General features: G+C 38.1%; 1 protein-coding gene across 1 annotated transcript; it reads right to left on the bottom strand.

The window, feature by feature from the left end:
• Positions 1-2137: 2137 nt before the first annotated feature.
• Positions 2138-16872, bottom strand: LOC122658267 (peptidyl-prolyl cis-trans isomerase FKBP12-like). Its single transcript, XM_043853186.1, has 5 exons — positions 16694-16872; positions 16146-16179; positions 15982-16043; positions 11995-12047; positions 2138-2403 (listed from the first exon to the last, which is right to left on the bottom strand). The coding sequence occupies exons 1-5, from the start codon at positions 16779-16781 to the stop codon at positions 2302-2304; spliced, it is 339 nt and encodes a 112-aa protein (XP_043709121.1). The 5' UTR covers positions 16782-16872; the 3' UTR covers positions 2138-2301.
• Between the last annotated feature and the right edge of the window lie 1557 nt (positions 16873-18429).

The following is an 18429-nucleotide window of genomic DNA, read 5'->3' as shown; positions in this document are numbered from 1 at the left end:
TAAAATTTCTGAACCTGCAAGCTCCAATTATTTTGAAGTATTTGCCTAATCACAGGTTATATGAGGTCCAAAGTTTGTAGACAGGTAGGACCCCTTTTCATACTTCAAATTTTGCCTAATCACAAATGTTCACAAAAAAATGGACTATATAAAAACAGAGGAAAATGCTGAGAAATTGGAAGTAGAGAATTATATTTGGGTTTGAAGTTCAAAACATACTGATCTAGACCATCGTTAAACTGTGTTTTAAACACCGGTTTTTCCCATCACATTTTCTTCTTCTTTTTCATTTTTTCAATTTCTGAATTTATCCCAAAGATAAGGCAAAAAATGCAAAAAGAAATGGCATGCTTTGGAGCTTTTCAAGTGTAAGAACTGTTCATGGAAACCCAAAGGAGCCGAACACACCTATCCTCTTCATTGAAAAAGGATGTCTAAACAGGTGGCGACATATCATATGTAATCCATCTTCAGTTATAGATTGTGACGCATGGGCGATCAGACTGAAAAGACTCAGTTAGCCAAAATCTGCCGTGTAAGCATTGACTTTGTTGTGGGTAAAAACAAGCCTCAAAGTGGCAATCGATGAGTGATGGAAAGACCATGGATGATCCTTACAAGGATTGGAGTCCTCACTCCCTCGTTAGGCCTTTCAAAATCGTGAGGGTGACATTAAGTTAACTTCGGCGGGCAACTCAGAGTGGGAACTATCAAGACGTATTCCCTAACCTCATCGTTTGCACAATCTGTAGGATCCCTTACTTACCATCTTCTGTACACAGCAGCAGCTCTCCACCTCCTGTGCTGCCACCACCAACAATTCCGGCTACGCTGACTCCATTGCCAGAAGTACCACAAATGCCAACAGCCCAGTTCTTCTTTCAACTATCTTCATCCTCCCAAAGCCTACGACATTGCCACCCTTGACCAGCAACCAAATGCCTTCTCTGCCTAAGCCCTCCTTGCCCATAATGCCTACCTCGCCCCCCCAATTCCAAAGGTAGTTCTGCCTCCGTTAGTCCTTTGCCCACGATTCAAATGACCAACCCTTAAATTCCTTCCATCCCTACCATAATCCCTTCTCTCTTCCCCCCACCAGCAACTACTATCCTGTACAAATACACATCATCCATTATCTTTATCAGTGCCCACCTCTGTATTACCTGTGGCCACTGCACAGCAGGCACCACCCATTCCCCCACTGTGCATCATCATCATCCAATGCACGTCAGTGTATAACTTCCAGTACTGTTGGTGTTTAATCTTGTATTAACGATTAAACATTTCCCCAATGAAGCATGAGTGACTATTCATAAGTCGTAACTGATTTATTTCAACTCTGCACATATTTACCAGCGACTTCAGCAAATCCTACAGGCCCACCCTCAGCATAACGAGCACTTTCCTGTAGGGACTCTGCTTTAACAGGTGTTTGTGAAAAGAAAATGTTCAACCAAACTCCATTTTTACACCCTGTTTACTGATAATTATCCTTTCAAAGCCTACTTAGAAAAGACAATTTTCAATCCCAGACCGAACAAAAATAATTAAGAAAACCAAAGGAGGATTCCAAGAACCAAAACCTGCAAAATATGAAAAGCAAAACTGTCGGGGGAAAGAGGAACAGCAGTAGGCTTGTGAAAGATAGTTCTCATTTTCCATACCTTCCTTAGCTGTGCTGGATGAGAGATGGAGGGAGAGGGAGGGGGAATCTTCACCTTATTTCCAAAATTAAATGGAAGAGTCTGACAATGGGGCTTGCTCAAAATCTGTTCCAAAAACCATCATCTCCAACTTTCCCCTAGCCCTATTAAATAAATAGTGTTCTTCAAAGAGTGAGTAATAAGTTATGAAGGTTTCACACATTGGGCACTAGGATCAGATCTAACACTATTGCCCAGCATACTTTAATATATGAATATTGTGAGGTCATAGTTCAACCCAAAGGTTGGATGTTACAAATTAATAAAAATATGGCTTAATGACACACCTGCATGGCCAAGCCCAACATTTAACTATAAAGGACTGCGGCAGGTGAAGAGAATTACATTCATAAGGGTTTTTAAAGCATCATATGCTTCAGTAATAGGAAGAAAGAGTAGTATGCCCATCAAAAAACAAAAAAAAAAAAGTGTAGGTCATAACTGATGTAAATATGAAATTCAGAGAATCGATTCCACTAAATCAAGAACTCAAAGGTGTTCAAAGAACAGGAAACTGAGCAGCTGGTCCATGAAAACATGTAAAGGGTAGTCAAATGATTTCCCAGGTTGTTACCAACTCTTAAAAAAAAAAGGGTGGTCACTCCACGCTAAGGACTTCAATTTCAAAAACCAAAACCGAATTGGGCAGTATTCCCCATGCTGGAAATCCATTAGGACCATACGCATAGTCAGGAGAGCACTGCAAAAGCAACCGAAGATGATTAGATACATCAAAAATGCTTTGGTTCAATGCTAAGAGGAGATGCATTCAACACAGTAAGCACACAAGAGCATACAAACTCATGCTTGATCCCTAGTAATGATGTACGGGAATCCAGCTGTACAACCAAAAAAGAGAATAAATCCATCGGGTTCTCCATACCTAAGTCGGTTCAATGGGAAACACATGGATTTGCTTGCCCTTTCTATTATGTGGTGAGAAATTTAGAAGTTGAAATTTAATTGACTGTTTTATGACAAATTTATTACTTAAGCCCATGAGCACTGCCTTGTAAAGCTAACCAACCTATAACTAATGCCAAGTCACCCTCTGCAGGCATTTGGATTCACTGCTAGTAGATGAGAGATTCAATGCATAAATTACAGGCTTGATCTCAGCCACATCTCGCAGACTGTACCTAAAGACTCTATCTGTGACCACCCAGCCCCGCATGTTCCCTAGGCCACTGCAATCAAAGTTTAACTCAAGGGAATGGTAATGGTGCAAAAAGGAAACCAGAACCGGAACCGACTGTTTACAGCCAAACCAACCAAACAGTTCAGTTTTGGTTGGTACAGTTCGGTTAAAAACCAGAAAACAGGTGGTTCTAAACTGTTTGCAAAACCAAATCACCGAATCTAAACCAAACCCTAAACCTTGGTTAGGCACTTAGACCAATCACCAATCCAAAACAGCAAAACCTTGTAGCAGAAAGTTTGGACAAAAGTTATTTCAATGGACTCTCTTGGATCTCGGAGCTCATTTTATGGGAGAGATGGTGAGAGTTTGGAAACCAAAGGAAAAGAGGGTTTCTGCTTAGGTTCTACTCACGTGGATTTGTTGAATGTTGTTTGATAGCTTCTCTAAGATTAGTTTCTTTCAATGTTTTTGGTTTCTCTCTAGTGTTTAGACGTTTCTGGATCTGGAGTGCTTTATTCTCATCTGATTGCTTCAGTTGGGACTTCGTTTACTGTCATGGAATTTTAATCATTCCTTCACTATAATGGAAGAGTTTTGTGGAGTGGAGGAATCTTTTGCTTTGAATTTTACATACAACATATGAACATAGTTGAAAATGTGACATAGCTCAACTTGCTAATTTACCATCCTTATTGGGGGTTCTCCCAAGTTGATCACCTGTGCGTATTCCTCATAAATGTGTAACAGGCTTTAGTTCCCTCCCTGGCTTTTAAGAGTGTTAAGAAATGTGAACATCTTGCTGCATTTAATTTAGCTCTTTCGTCCTAATTTAGTTGTCCATCTTGTTGAATGAATTTAAATTTTAGTTAGTCATATCTTTTCCAAATATTCTATATTTCTTTATCTATAGAATCAATAAATTGGGAGCATTTGGTTGCTATATAGTATTCGACTATTTAAGAACTAATAAACTCTTTATTTCCACAGGTTGGATTCTTGTTAGTACTTCATACTTTCTTTCCTATCTATACAAGTTTGTTGTAATTTTGAGGGTGCATCAGTACAATCTTGAGCTTGCTTTAATATGTTTCATCATATTATATAGTAAGTATTTTAGATATTCTATATTCTACTATACCGGTAAGATGGAATGGTTTAACAGAGTCAAATAATGGTGTATTTTGGTTCCACAACCCCTAATGTTTGAGGGTGAAAGTGACACTGGTATCCATCCTAAGAAAAAGCCCAAGGCTAAGGCAATATAGTCTGCTGGACAATTAACTGGTTAAAAACAGCAGATCTGAAAGACTATGCGGATAGAAAGCCTAGGGCTCAATGTACTAAGCGTGGATAATTGTACATGGTTGACCCTGGGACCTTCTTGCTTGAACAATCACATGAAAAGGTGTGTAAGCATGACAACAACGACATAGTCATATGTTTATGCAACCATCTAGTGGGAAGTTGACTTTAAAGGATTCGAAGATTGACCTCAATGTTGTTCGTGAGATAGTTTGGACTTTAGTTGTAAAAAATAAACTCCTTTTAAATGTGTGGAATACAAAGATTTTAGGAAATTGATGTTATATGTGTGTTCTAATTACAACTTATTAGCAGAAACAAGAGTGATATTCAAAAGTATTTAAGACTGGAAACAGCCTCTCTGCGAAAGCAGGGGTAAGGCTGTGTACATTAAGACCCTCCCCAGACCCCACAGTGGCAACAGCCTTGTGCACTGGGTATGCCCCTTTTTTTTTTCTAAAAGTATTTAAGGACAACACTATCAGAGAGGTAGTTAAAAATTATGTTGGTAGTGTTTTAGCAAACCCTAATTTGTGGACCTCAATCTACAAATTTACAATAATGGATAAATGATATTCACAATCCACTATACTGACAGATTATGGGTTTTACACAAAAAAATCGATAAACTTATTGTTTTGACTCCTCCACACTCGGATGCACATATTTGTGAGACGGTTGACAAGATAGTGACCGAGTGGGGGATTGAATAGAGATTGTTTTCTGTAACATTAGACAATGCAAGTACGAATGATGTATTTTTTATTTATTTGAGAACAAACCTAAAGCGAAGAATGCATTAGTGTGTAAGAGGAATTCTTTCATCATCGTTTTTGTGTACATGTCATGAACATCATAGTGTAAGATAGTATCAAATTGATTGATAAAGGTTCGACACAGTGTCAAGTTTGTCAAAAGTTTTCAAGCTAGAAAGGTGAGGTTTGCAGAAAGTAGTGAGCATATGGGAATGACCACTAAGAGGGGCTTGCATGGAAATGTGAGTAAGGTGGAATTCCACCTACCAAATACTTGATGATGCTTTGTTCTATCGGCTTAGACAAGAACTACACAGATTGCCCTACCCCTATTGAATGGGCAAAGATTAGAAAAAATTATAAAGTTTGAGACTTTGATGAAATAATGAAAGTGTTATTTGGTTCCAAGTATCCAACATCCAACTTGTATTTCTGAATGTGGTGCTTATTCATTCAACTTTAAACGATGGATCCTTGCTTGGAGGTGATTTATGATGGAGATGGTATGTGCCATAAGAGAAAAGTTCAATAAATATGGGGGAAAACATTAATTGGTTTTATCATTTGCAGTGTTTTATACTCGCTACAGGTTGGAAATTCTTCAGTAAGCATATAAACAGCTACACAATTAATAGCTCTTACTAACTGATGAGATTGTTGACCATGTGAGACCAGCTTTAGGCTGACTTTATGGGAATACAAGTGTATACCATCTTTGACTAGTGTTGTTGAAGAGGGTTCAAATCCATTCGCTAATTGGGCAAAAAGAAGATGACCAACACCGGTGACAAGCCTGAATTGGACCAGTATCTTAAAGAGCCAAGAAAATTGTGGACCAAGGATGCCAAGTAATATGTTCTAACATATTGGAAGGTCAGGCCCAATTTCCTTATTTATCTTGGCTAGCTGGTGATATATTGGTGATTCCTATGTTCATGGTTGCATCTGAGTCAGCATTCAGTACTGGGGGTAGGGTGATTGATTAATGCCAAAATAAATTGCTCCTAAAGAATGTTGAGGCTTTGGTTGATGCAGTTCAGAAAAACAAGAAGGCAGGTAGCAAGCCATGCTATTGGTTGGGTCAAACTCAACCAAGAATTAACGAATATTCTAGCTTAATTTTCAGTGCCCAATGGGTTGTATGGCCATGAGCTAAGTATTTTTGGGTTTTCTTTTATATTGTAGAGGACCAATTCTATAATCCCAAGCACTTCTGGCTGTAATTTCGCAAAATCTTTCAGTTTTGACAAAGGTCGAAACAAAACAAGTGTGATACCTGAGTATTACCAAGTTTCGGTCAAAAATTCGACCATGTTTCGAGTTTTGGTATCGTTTTGGATGAAACAATACATTCCCTTTGTATAAAATGCACGATTTCAATCGAAATGGGTCGAAATTTCGATCTATTTCACTAGTTTTGACTCTAAAAATGGAAAGATCCAAGAAAACCTCAATTTTTGTGATTTTTTGCCAAATACCATCATATCTTTGTTAAACAAGATATTGGGCTGTATTGGAACGCATCTAGAACGACGATTTGCTGCATTTGTGAAGGTTTTTTGCAAGATTGAAAGTTGAAGGTATATCATCTTCCCCAGGGAATGAAGTTTTGCGAAAAAAAAATAAATAAATAAATAAATACTTAGTTGTATAGTATATACTATCAACCTAGGGCCTGAAACCAAACTACAATTTTGGGTATGTTCTTTACAATCTAAGGGTTTCACTATGTTTAGAGGATCTAAAATAAGGTTTCCTAGAAGGTTCGAGACCTAATTTGGTCATTTGGGTCTTAAAACCAGCAGTCAAAACTTGTAGCCAAAACTATTTCATGATTTTTATTATAAAATCATCCACAACCAAAGATCCATCATTTAAAGTTGTATATCACTTCGGAAATGCAAGTTAAATGTTAGATTCTTAAAACCAGACAACACCTTCGTGATCTCATCAAAAGGTCTCAAAAACTTTACAATTTTTAAAATTTTTGCCCATTCATCAGAAGTTAGGCAATCTGTGTAGTTCGTGTCTAACTTCTCTAAGTTGTCAAAAGCTTGCCGATAAAACAACGCATCATCAAGCATTTGATAGGTGAAATTCCACCTCATGCTCACATCTCCATGCAAGCCTCTCTTAGTGGTCATTCCCATGTGCTTACAACTTTTTGCAAACCTCAACTTCCTAGTTTGAGAACTTTTGACGAATTTGACACTATCTCAAACCTTCTAAACTGATTTATTAATCAATTTGATCATCTTGCACTATGGGGTTCAAGACATGTGCACAACAATGAACATGAAAGAATCCCCCCCTTACACACCAATGCGTTCTTCGCATTCCGATCTGTTTTGAAATAAAGAACAAATGCATCATTTGCACTTGCATTGTCTACTGCTACAAAAAAACAATCTCCCTTCAATCCCTCACTCAATCAATATCTTGTCAACTATCTCACAAATATATGCACTCGAGTGTGGAGGAGTCCGACAGTAAATTTTATCAATTTCCTGTGTAAAACCCATGGCCTATCAATATAGTGGGTTGTGAGTGTCATATATCCATCATTAGAGATGAAGGTCCAGAAATTAATGGTTGCTAAAACACTCCCAGTGAACTTTTGACTGCCTCTCTGATAGTGTTCTACTTCTTGAATACTTTTTGAACAACACTCAAAAGTGTGTTTCTGCTAATGAGATGTAATCAGCATACACATATAGCATCAACTTCTTAAAATCTTCGTACTCCACAAATTTTAAAGGGAGTTCGTTTTTTACAATTAAAGTCAAAAACATCTCACAAACAACATTGGTGTTAATCTTCAAATCCTTTAAAGCCAACTTCCCAATAGATGGTTGCATAAACACTTAGCCTATGCCCTTGTTCTCATGCTTAGGACACCTTTTTTTATAATTGCTCAAGTTGGAGGTCCCATTTTTTATGGGGTCAGCCATGAACAACTATCCACACTTGGCATATTGAGCTTGAGGCTTTCTATCCGCACAATCTGTCGGATCTGTTGATTTGAACCAGTTAATTGTCCAACAAGCTACTACCCTAGCCATAGGCTTTTTCTCAAGATGGGTAGCATTGCAACTTTCACCCTCTAACGTTAAACTAACAAACGGGGTTGTAGTACCAAAGTACCATCATTCGACTCTTTCATCTCAATTTTAGACCATTCCATTTTATCAGTATATATCTAAAACACCTACAAATACAACATAATGAAACATATTAAAGCAAGCTTAAGATTGCATTGATGCATCAACAAAACTTATATTGATGCACCCTCAAAATTATTTGTTTCAGCTACAATGAACTTGTATAGATAGGAAAGAAAGGTATAAACTACCAACAATGAATCCAACCTGTGGAAATAGAATTTACTAGTCCTTTAAATGGTTGAATAATAAATAACAGTCAAATTATCCCAATTTATTGATTACACAAATTAAGAAAAGGGGATGTAGTTCTCTGTCCGGTAGTATGGCCTATGCCAACACTCCCATGTTCTTTTTCCCTTAAGAAAAATACAAAATTCAGAAGATATGAACATCTAAAATCTAAATCCATTCAGCAAGATGGGCAACTAAATTAGGACCAAAAAGCAAAATAACTAGAGCAAAATGTTGCACCAACCTTTCACATTTCTTAACTCTCTTTAATGCAGATTTATCACCAAACTGAGCTTCTTTGCTTAGGAATAAGTCTAGGATTGGGTTATATACATGGTGGGCCTTTGATCCCATGGGTTTCTATGTAATAGGCCACTTTATAGACCTAAAATACGGGTAAATAGGTTGCATACGGGATTAGTTGTTTTAGTTCTATACTTGGTTTTATTTTGGTGTTTTTGTTTATAAATTGAACCGGTTCAACCAATGGTTCAATTTAAGTGATTTTAGTAATTTTCCTTTTAAGTGTTTAGTGGGGCTGGATTAGGACTCCTATTTGAGTCTATTTCAGTTTCCTAGTCAGTTTAAGTTACCTAATAGGTTAAGGATTGGGTTAGGCCTTTCCTTTTTAGTGTAGGAGTCTATTTTTGAGTCTTTTATAACGTTGTAAGGGGGGCAAGTACTGAACACGAATTTTGATAATGAAAAAGCTTTCTGCTGCTCTCTTCCATTGAAGATTTATTCTGTGTTTGATCAAGGCTGGTGGGATTGGAGTTTGATTCAATCGACACTTTACAGTGTGAAGCCCGGGTTGTTCTTTGAAGCTCTCATTCAAGTTCTAGTTCAAGTTTTGATTTTTATTTAAGCTTTACAATCAAGCAAGCTTCTGCCAAGGAATTTCTACAACAACAGTGAGAGTTTGAATCATCCCCATCCCTAACAATTCTTCTTCTAATCTTCTTACAGCCTCAAACCCTAAAATTCTCCCTTTGTTTTCAATTTTTCCCAACACCTAAATTCTGCCCAGACCAAACCAGCCAGCCAAATCACACCAAGCTTTGATCGAATCCCCCTCTCACACGAAGGAAAACTCGATCCAAGTGATTCCCTCATCTGACCATCATAAACTCTAAAAAATATATCTTTCTTCTTTTCCAAAATCCCGAAACCCTAACCTGCACCTAGCTGCCAATTCATTCCAGCACACTTCCCTCCATTAAAACTTAACATCACCTTTACCGGAGGACTTCCCTACATCAACTTAGCATAACCCTACCATCAAACCCTAGGTTTCATTAAACCCTGACCCTAAATTGACCAAAACACCTATTTTTGACCTACCCGAACTACCCTGTTCATAGCAAGTCCTGGTTATTGGCTTCTAGTTGGTCTCCTACCAATCTAGAAATACATCACTCTTAAAAGCCCGGGCAGGAACTAAAGTTCATTGCACCACATGTAGGGGGAATGTGCACAGTAGATCAACTTGGAAGAACCCCAATAAGGATGGTAAATCAACAAGAAGAGCAATGTCACATTCTCAACCATGTTCATGTGTTGTATGTGAAACTCAAAAGAAAAATATTACTCCACTCAAGAAAACACTCCCATTCGAGCACAACACAATGAAGGAATGATTAATGAAATTCAAAAAATGTCATGACAATAAATAAAGTCCCAATAAAAGCAATTATAAGAAAATAAAGCTCTCCCTATCCAGAAAATTCTAAACACTAGAGAGAAAAAAGAAGCATTGAAAGAAACTAACCTCAGGGAAGTTCTCAAACAACATTCAACACACAACAGCAGAAACCCTTTTTTCCTTCAGTTTCCAAACTCTCCTTGTCTGACCCCTAAAATGAGCTCTGAGATCCACGGGAGTCCGTTCCGCAATTCAGATAACTTTTGTCCTAACCTTAGGCTAAAAAAGGAAAGAGATCTACTTGGAACTGTGAGCACTCTCAATTTCAGATCATGGACTTCAACGGCAAGTGGACAAAGGTATTCTCTAGTTGCAACTGGGGTAGAAGCCAAGGATAAAGAATTAGGTGCCGACCTAGGTTTCAACCAGCCAGACACCGAAATTTGGTCAAAATCTGGTATTTTTTTGGTCAAACTCGACATGTGATGGGGTGGTCGAAACTGGGTTAGTTGAAATTGGTTAAAATTGGTCGAAACTTGATATTTTTTTGTCGAAACTTCGAAATTTCCGAAATATTGTCGAAACCAGTCGAAACTTGGTATTTTTAAAACTCCCCTAAGGTTTCGTCCCAGTTAGCTGTGAAACCAAGTTGTCTTGGTCGAAACCCGCAGTTTTGACCTAGATTTGTTTCCATGAGAAGGAGTGGGTGAATCCTAGCCGTTTAACGCGCCAAGAGTTTCGCGGAGATTAAGTTTGAACGATGTTAGGGCTTCAATCTCTTCTTGGCTTGTGGAATTCTTTAGACGTAGCAAGAGAAGAAAGCAAAGATAAGCATCAGGAAGAGGGCAGACTGACGGAGCTGAAGAGACAAACTGACAAAGAGTGGAAGAGTAAGAGATGAAGAGCAGGGATTTGCTGTTCTGGAAATGGAAGATCGAAATGAGTTAGGGTTTAGCTGTTTTGGATTATTGAATGGTCCAACCAAGGTTTAGGGTTTGGTTTAGATTCGGTTTATTCGGTTCCGGTTACATTCGGCAATTTGGTTTTGTAACGGTTTAAAACCACAGACTTTCCGGTTCTTAACCGAACCGAACCGAACTATAACTTATTTGTTATAACCACACCTGAACTGTTAGGATTCGGTTCCATTCAGTTCATCTGTACACAGTCGGTTCCGATTCCCTTTTGACACCCTCAAACCCAACCCTAGTTTTCACCCTTATGAACCATAGTAAATTTTGGGCCATTACCTACAAGATTTGAATCTGCCTTGCAACAAGTACATTTCAGAGTTTTATAGTGACTGTAGTTCATAAGTCAAGCAATTACAACCAACAGCTCACAATCATGTCTGCTTCTATTATTTACTCACCCATCCCAACCCCATCCTACCCAGCCCTGAGTTTGGGTGGTCTTTGGGGAGTTGCAGAAAAGTGTCATAGTGACCAAGTGTCTTGCTTCCAATTGAGCTGCTACAAAAAATAATCAGCAATCCATCATGTTGATAACCCCCCCCCCCCCCGGGCAGTCCCTTTTCCCCAACGCACAGAGATTGTGACTTACCAATCAAAGTGTAAGAGGGCGTATAAGAAGAACAAGAGAGAACCTCAATAAAAGTAAAATTGCACACGAATAAATAAGTGCGCATAGATTCTGCTTCATTTCTGAAAGTATTTACTCCCCACTACTGAAATCCTGAGCATATTTCAGCCATAACACTTATACCCAAATCAACATTCGCATTATTTGACATAATTTTCCAAAGCCAAATCTGTTATGGAACGTGATTAAAATTCTCAAATAACAAACTTACAAACCAAAAAATTAATGTTTCAATAAGTAATGGGAAAAGGATCTACACGCTGCAGAGAGTACATCGCTCTCTCACAATCCCTCCACCCTGACCATGTGGGACCCTCGTAATCAAATCGTGAGGCACCCCCTCCCATGTGCCTACTGGCTTGGCATGGGATATGCTATCACATGTAAGCGGCGTGTAGATCCCCTCCCATAAGTTAAATACCAAAAAATACCAATCAAGAGAAATGAATGTTACCTGAAGACGAGCATTTTCTCCTACTTGCATCCCCAACACACCTTCATCCCATCCTAAAATATGGCAGAACAGATTGAATTAATAACAAATGGAAAGGCTTTAACGCCTACAGGACCTTCCTTCAAATACTAGCAAAAGAAACCACTGCCAATTTGCCAGGTCCTAATTACATGGAATGTATCACCCTATTCAAACAAGAGTCTACCGCAGCACATTTATTCGGAAAGAGAAGAGATGTGGATAGCTTGAAATGATGTGATGACTTCACTTGCACTACAATAATGTTATGCATATGCCTCAAAAAAAACAATTAAAACACCATCACTGAGTTCTTACTCACACCACATACAACGCTAGTGATGCAGACATGAATTTTCGATGTTTACCAAAAAAAGGGGGAAAAGGAAAAACCGGAAAGAAGTAAATCTACAGAAATACTGTCCAAGAAAAAATGGAAAATAGACGGGGAAGTGGTACAGTTAGTACCACCACATCAAACTCCAGGTGTACAATTTTTCATTTCTTTAAAAAAAAAATTCAGAGATCACCTTTGGACAAATCCATGAAACTCAGCCCATTTTAAATTGTATGAAATTGATAGGACCAGCCTTCCGGCTATGGTGAATCAAAGACCTCAATGAAGCACTGATCCATGCCATCCTGATCATTCAGTTCAAGAAGAGAGGTATGGAGATAGCAACACCCATTAACATGGTTGACCAATCTATGGCATCGATGGGTGGCTCACTTGTGTTATGAGCCTTCAAGGTGGGTAGAGTGCGAGAAAACTGGAACACTACCTTTGTGCATTTTGATATCTTCTCTTTTCCTTGTTAATACTAAACCCCAAAATCAATATAATGAGAAGAGAACAAAGAGTACATAGGTAAGAATTTGGTTTTCAAGTTATCTTCCATATCCCCCACCTCTCTACCTCTTTTCCACTTGGTAAGGAACTCAAGCACCCCAGAGAGCCAAGGGATAACAGTGTTTAAGATATATTGTCTTTTCAAAACAACTTTGTAGATAGAATTTCTATGCACCAATGGATTAAAATATTACTAAATCTCCCAAATAACTGTAAAACTAGCACCCTCTGGGTGTATTTTTCAGACGTCCTGCTTACACTTCAAAGGAATCCATGCAACCTACTGCACTAGTGTAAAAGTGACCAACTGCAGCGAAAGATGAGGGGATAAAAAAGAGTAACCAAAAAATCATAAAAACTAAACCACAGTAAAATCCAGAAAAAAGGCTGAATTAGTCAATCCGCTTCAACCCTCTGATGTGTTACCTTACAAAATCAACAAGAACACCTATCTATGTATGCCATATGCTGTATCAGCACGTACATATAAATCTTCGTGAATTCTTGAAGCAACAGAAACAACAACGTTACAACAATATCAGCAACTGTGGTACTCCAATCATTTAATTCCAACTATGGCAAACAATTCTGGCACTAGGGGCACAAAAAACAATGAAGAATATAACACATCCATCTTGAAATCAGTAAGCACTCTACCTTTTTGTCATGCTCCATGCAAGCAACGATTTATATACAGACTTCTGCCATTTTCTGTACTTTTTCCCCTCTTTTTTCTTGTAATTTTGTTTGACTGTTGCACTGAGGCAGCTACAACATCAACCAACTGGTTGTAATTGACTCCTTAGTTTGGGAACTGTTGTTGGTTTCATTAATTCCAATTATGCTGTTGATTTGGACCACAAGAAGCCACTGGTCGAAGGTTTGGACCAATCGCAATTCATCACCATCTTGCCCTCTTCCAATTGATGACTGGCTATTATGAAGTGTTGACCTAAGCCCCTGTGCTGGGGTTTGGCTCCCGAACCATACGTGAGCTGCCTCGTACGGCTCTTCCTAAGAACTTGAAGCCCCCTCTCTCTAAATATTTTTTGGGAGAAAGAACGCTAACCGGTCACGTTTGTTGCACGGATTCCACGCAGCATAGCTGCTAACCGTTGGATTGGAAATATCTATTACATACCATTGATATAATTAAATAAAGAAACAAATCCCAATTGCAATCAATGTGTATTCTAACCGTATGTGGAGACCTGTTGAGTTTTTTTCTGCAAAATCTGGTGAAGGGCCTCCTACCGGACTGTTTAAACCCAACTAAAACTGAACAAGAAAAAGAGGAGGTACAAAGAATGTCAAACACCCACAAGGCTACAATTAACTCCAACTCAAATGAGGAATAAATTTAGTTAAGTAAAAAATGAAAGCAAGTTTTATTTAAGTTTTCCACAGGAATCATAACAGAATTACTTAGGTAGGTAACTGAGGTTTATTTATTTTACATGCTTCAAAGAGAGTGATTTAGAGTAAAGTAAGGAAAGAAGGAAAGGTCTACTGCAAGCATTGGTGTTTCAGTGGCAACTGAAACAGAGACTATGACATGGTCACATGAGGATGCAGTTGGCAAGATACAAGTTTAGTAAATTTTTGGGAAATAAAGCTTCAAATTCTGATGGTTTTGGAAGATCTTTAAGGATTGCTCTAAGATGGTCAATGTCGGTGAACTCTATTCAAGTTTCTGGTTTGTATTGGCTTTTTCAGTATTGAGGTGTTCCATGTTTAAATTTAGCTGGATGGTTTAAACAATTTGGCAACAGTTCCAACTGATCCACATTCCTTTTCCTTCAAAAAAAGAAAAGGGAAGAATAAAAATGATGTTCAATCCTTCTCAGGTTATGGAACACAAACAGTTTTGTTTTGCAGAAAAAAACTCAACAGAATCAAGAGAGAGAGAGAGAGAATTAATGCATCAAAGGTTTTTTCAGAAAAAGAAGATAATTAATGGAGAGAAAGAGAGAGATAATGAGAGATAAATACGAAAAGATGATGTCTTAGAGAGAGAATTTAGGATATTTGTTACCTTTAAAACAGTTCTCCACATACGGTTAGAATACGTATTAATTACAATTTGGATTTGTTTCTTTAATTAATTATATCAACAGTCCGTAATAGATATTTCCAATCCAACGGTTAGCAACAACGTTGCATGGAATCTGTGCAACAAACGCGACCAGTTAGCATTCTGTCTCCCATTTTTTTTAATATATTGATTTACAAAGCAAAAAAGCCTTTGCCCTCCTATTCAGCGGGGCTATTAGAGAAGCAGCTTCGTTTCTTGACTTCTTTGCTCAGTCAAGCTTCCTTGTTACTTAGTGTAGACGGGCTATGTTTTCACACTCTCTACTTGCGCCATTAGCTAGAATGTAACATTACAGTTTACGGTTGCCTTGTCTACCACAGAAGCTAAGTACATGGCGACAACAAAAGCAGTAAAACAAGCTTTATGCCTGAGAGGTTTGGTTGGTGATTTGGTCTTACAACAAGATCAAACAGTTGTGTCTTCTAACAGCCAAAGTACCCTACATCTGACCAAAAATCAGATGTCCCCTGAGCATGGTTCTAAATCTCGGTTTCGCAAGAAACCGAGAAGAAACATTAATGTGATACCACTTTGTACCTAGTTTCAACATGTTTCGGTCATCTTTCGGTAATTTCGCAAGTTTCAACTTGAACCACTTATATAAATTCACTTATCCCAATCGAAACTTGACGAAACATGGGAGTTTCAACCTAAACCTTTTTTTTTTTGGTGTGTAAGATGCCTTTTTTTAACCACCTTATTTATAACAAATATTATTTAAGTAAATGTATTTGTATTTGTTATTTCATTTACTTAAGCTATTTTATTTACAAATAAGCAAATCTAAATTTAAATCCAATAAAAACAGTTAGAAAATCAAATTCCAAAAGGACAAAGAGTCAACCTCCCTCCCATTCAAGAACAAATTTTCAGCGGTATGTAAAATTTTCAACTTTCTAATGTTGGGATTTTTCTCAAATCTAAAAATTCCATAACTCCCATAAAAAATAACTAAAAACCAAATTTTGATTATCAAATTTTTTGATTGGCACTCACAGGGGAGAAAGAGAGTTCTTATAGTTACCTTTGATAACCGACCCTTGGCCAATTTTAAACGAGAAAGGCTTCTGCCCAGGATCTTTTGTGCTAAGATACAAAAATAAAAAAAAAGATAAGAAACAAACCCAAGGGAATAGGGAAAGCAAGTAATTTGTTTTTTGGATGAGAAGACGACGAGAAACTCCTAACCTCCAAAACTTCTGCGAGAGATCACCGTTTTTACCTACATTGAGCAAAAAAAGCTAAAGAAAATCAGCCGATGAGGATGCATAGCCCAGAACAGGTTGAAATGAGACCCATTAGTAACAAATTAAGTCGTAAGGAACACAATATTAAACGATCTAAAGCCAGGTGACATGAAGTTGTCTTATTTGGCTGGTTAGGTATCTCCAGCCAGTGATCTTCTGAGAAACGATGAAGAAAGTTTTCATTATTTTACTTCACCGTCATCTTATGAACACTATCAACTCATCCCCTGTATTCCCAATCCCAAACCCGATTCAATGATGGGTGGTCTGCCTCTGATTTTACCCATTCTAACAAGAAAGATCTACAGAGATAAAGAACTAAGTTGTGCAGTAATGTCCGACTGTTCGTACCCCAAAAAAAATTGGATATTTAATGAGCTTCTTATGAAAGAAAACTATTAAACAGCGACAACAAATACGAAATTGGAAATTGAAATCGACTGGAAAAAAGGGAAGAATATGCAAAGGCGGGGAGAGAGGTATGCGAACCAAATCCCGTGCAGTGGACTGTGACGTTCTGACCAGGAACAGGTTTGGGACCAGTTCCAGCCCTCAACAGTTGCTTCTCCACTCCCATAGCCTCGGCTCCCTGCAGCTTTTAATAGTTGATACTGTATTTTCGCTCCCTTCCCCGCGACCTTCGATATCAGAATTCTCAGAAGAAACAGATCCAGCCACCAAATCTTTCTCTTGTCTCGCGCTGTGTCCCTAATCCCCGTATTTATATATTTGGCTATAATCTTCACGGGTGGAGCTGCCGAGGCAGGGTTTTAGGAATCGGTATCGGATACCGATCAGCGTCCCGTATCGGTCTTGAAGTTTTAAATCTAGATTGCGAACAACATTTGACTTTAAGGTTTGAAACCCTATCACTTAAAAGCGGATGGCGGGGCAATTCGATTCCTCTACTTTCGCTTGCTCTTATTGTCGTGTGCACTTCACACACAAGTAAGATGGAATATACCACCTTACCCCCGCTTAGGTGGGGGTAAGGTGGTATTTTTTGTCATGCTTGTGTGTGGGAGTGCATGATAGTCCCGGCAAGCGAAAATAGAGGAGTCGGATCCCGGGGCAGGGAGGCATGATCCTGACAATGAAACCTTTTCACTGAAGTTTGCTATCTGCCTCTAAGTTATGCAGTAGTCTACTCTTCGATCACTTCCTCCAACATAGTAGCATGTTCAATGAGTTTTGGTGAAAGTCAGTTCACATATCACGGGATCGTCCAACTGATTCAATAGGAATTTGATGATTCGATCCGCCTGTACGCCTGGCTTTTAGTTTTATATACTAGCTGTTTTCTTTCTCTTTACAAGAGTACTTCGCTTGTGATGCTTCCCAGGCAGAACGCACCTTTGGTACTTCAGTAGGATTGATGGTGACAAAACAATGTATAAATATAAGATTTGGGAAAAAAAGAGTATACCACACCCTTCTGTAATATTGTGGAACACAATTCTCTATATGTAGTCCTACGCTCTTGCAGTTGATAACATCAAAGCTTACACCATATGAAACTCCAATCGTCCTATTGCCATCTCAGATCATCAAACAAGAGAGTTGTGTACAAACTCTATCTTTGATTTCTAGGTTTGCATCTTTACAAAAAAAAAATGAGAAATTTTCAACTAAAGTTGGTGTAAATATGTTTTATCAAAAAGTTTGTTTCTCCATGGGGTAACTTTGAGTTTAATTGTGCCTGGAGGATGATGTGGTCTTCTAATATTCATCCCAATTTTATTATTTTTTTTTCTTTCTTAGGGAGGTTGCTTGCTGGAGGTATTCCTACTAAAATGAAGTTACCACGAGATTTGCAAGATGATTTTAGTCTATATGTTTTGTAAAAATGAATTGAAACAAATTGGCACTTGTTTCTTTCGTGTGACTTTACCAAACATTTCTATGTTGCAGAACCATTGGGGTTGATGACCGAACAATTTCAGGCTCCCTCGATTTCAATTGTTTTGTTTGATGAAAACATAAAGGAAAGTTACTTGAAAACTTTGGTAGAATACATAGTGTTTGTTTTGCGCATAAGACGCAAGGTTAAGAGCTACAGCTAAGCATAAGTTATCTTTAAAAGTAGTGAAGATAATATCTAGAGACCTATCACTTATATACATTAGGTCTTTAATATATAGCCAAGGCCACCGATGGTTCCTTTCAGGCTCCCTCTATTTCAATTGTTAATCTCCAATTTTAACCTTTTCCAAATTTGAGTGTAA

The sequence above is a fragment of the Telopea speciosissima genome, chromosome 4 (assembly GCF_018873765.1).
Source record: "Telopea speciosissima isolate NSW1024214 ecotype Mountain lineage chromosome 4, Tspe_v1, whole genome shotgun sequence".
NCBI classification, from domain to species: domain Eukaryota; kingdom Viridiplantae; phylum Streptophyta; class Magnoliopsida; order Proteales; family Proteaceae; genus Telopea; species Telopea speciosissima.
This window is presented reverse-complemented; position numbering and strand designations above follow the sequence as displayed.

Excerpts from the sequence above, each read along its gene's own strand:
- LOC122658267 (XM_043853186.1), bottom strand. The coding sequence starts at position 16,781 with ATGGGAGTGGAGAAGCAACTGTTGAGGGCTGGAACTGGTCCCAAACCT. Across the intron at positions 16,044-16,145 it reads CTCTCGCAGAAGTTTTGGAG|CACAAAAGATCCTGGGCAGA; the intron begins GTTAGGAGTTTC and ends TTTGTATCTTAG. Across the intron at positions 12,048-15,981 it reads CCAAGGGTCGGTTATCAAAG|GATGGGATGAAGGTGTGTTG; the intron begins GTAACTATAAGA and ends GCCATATTTTAG.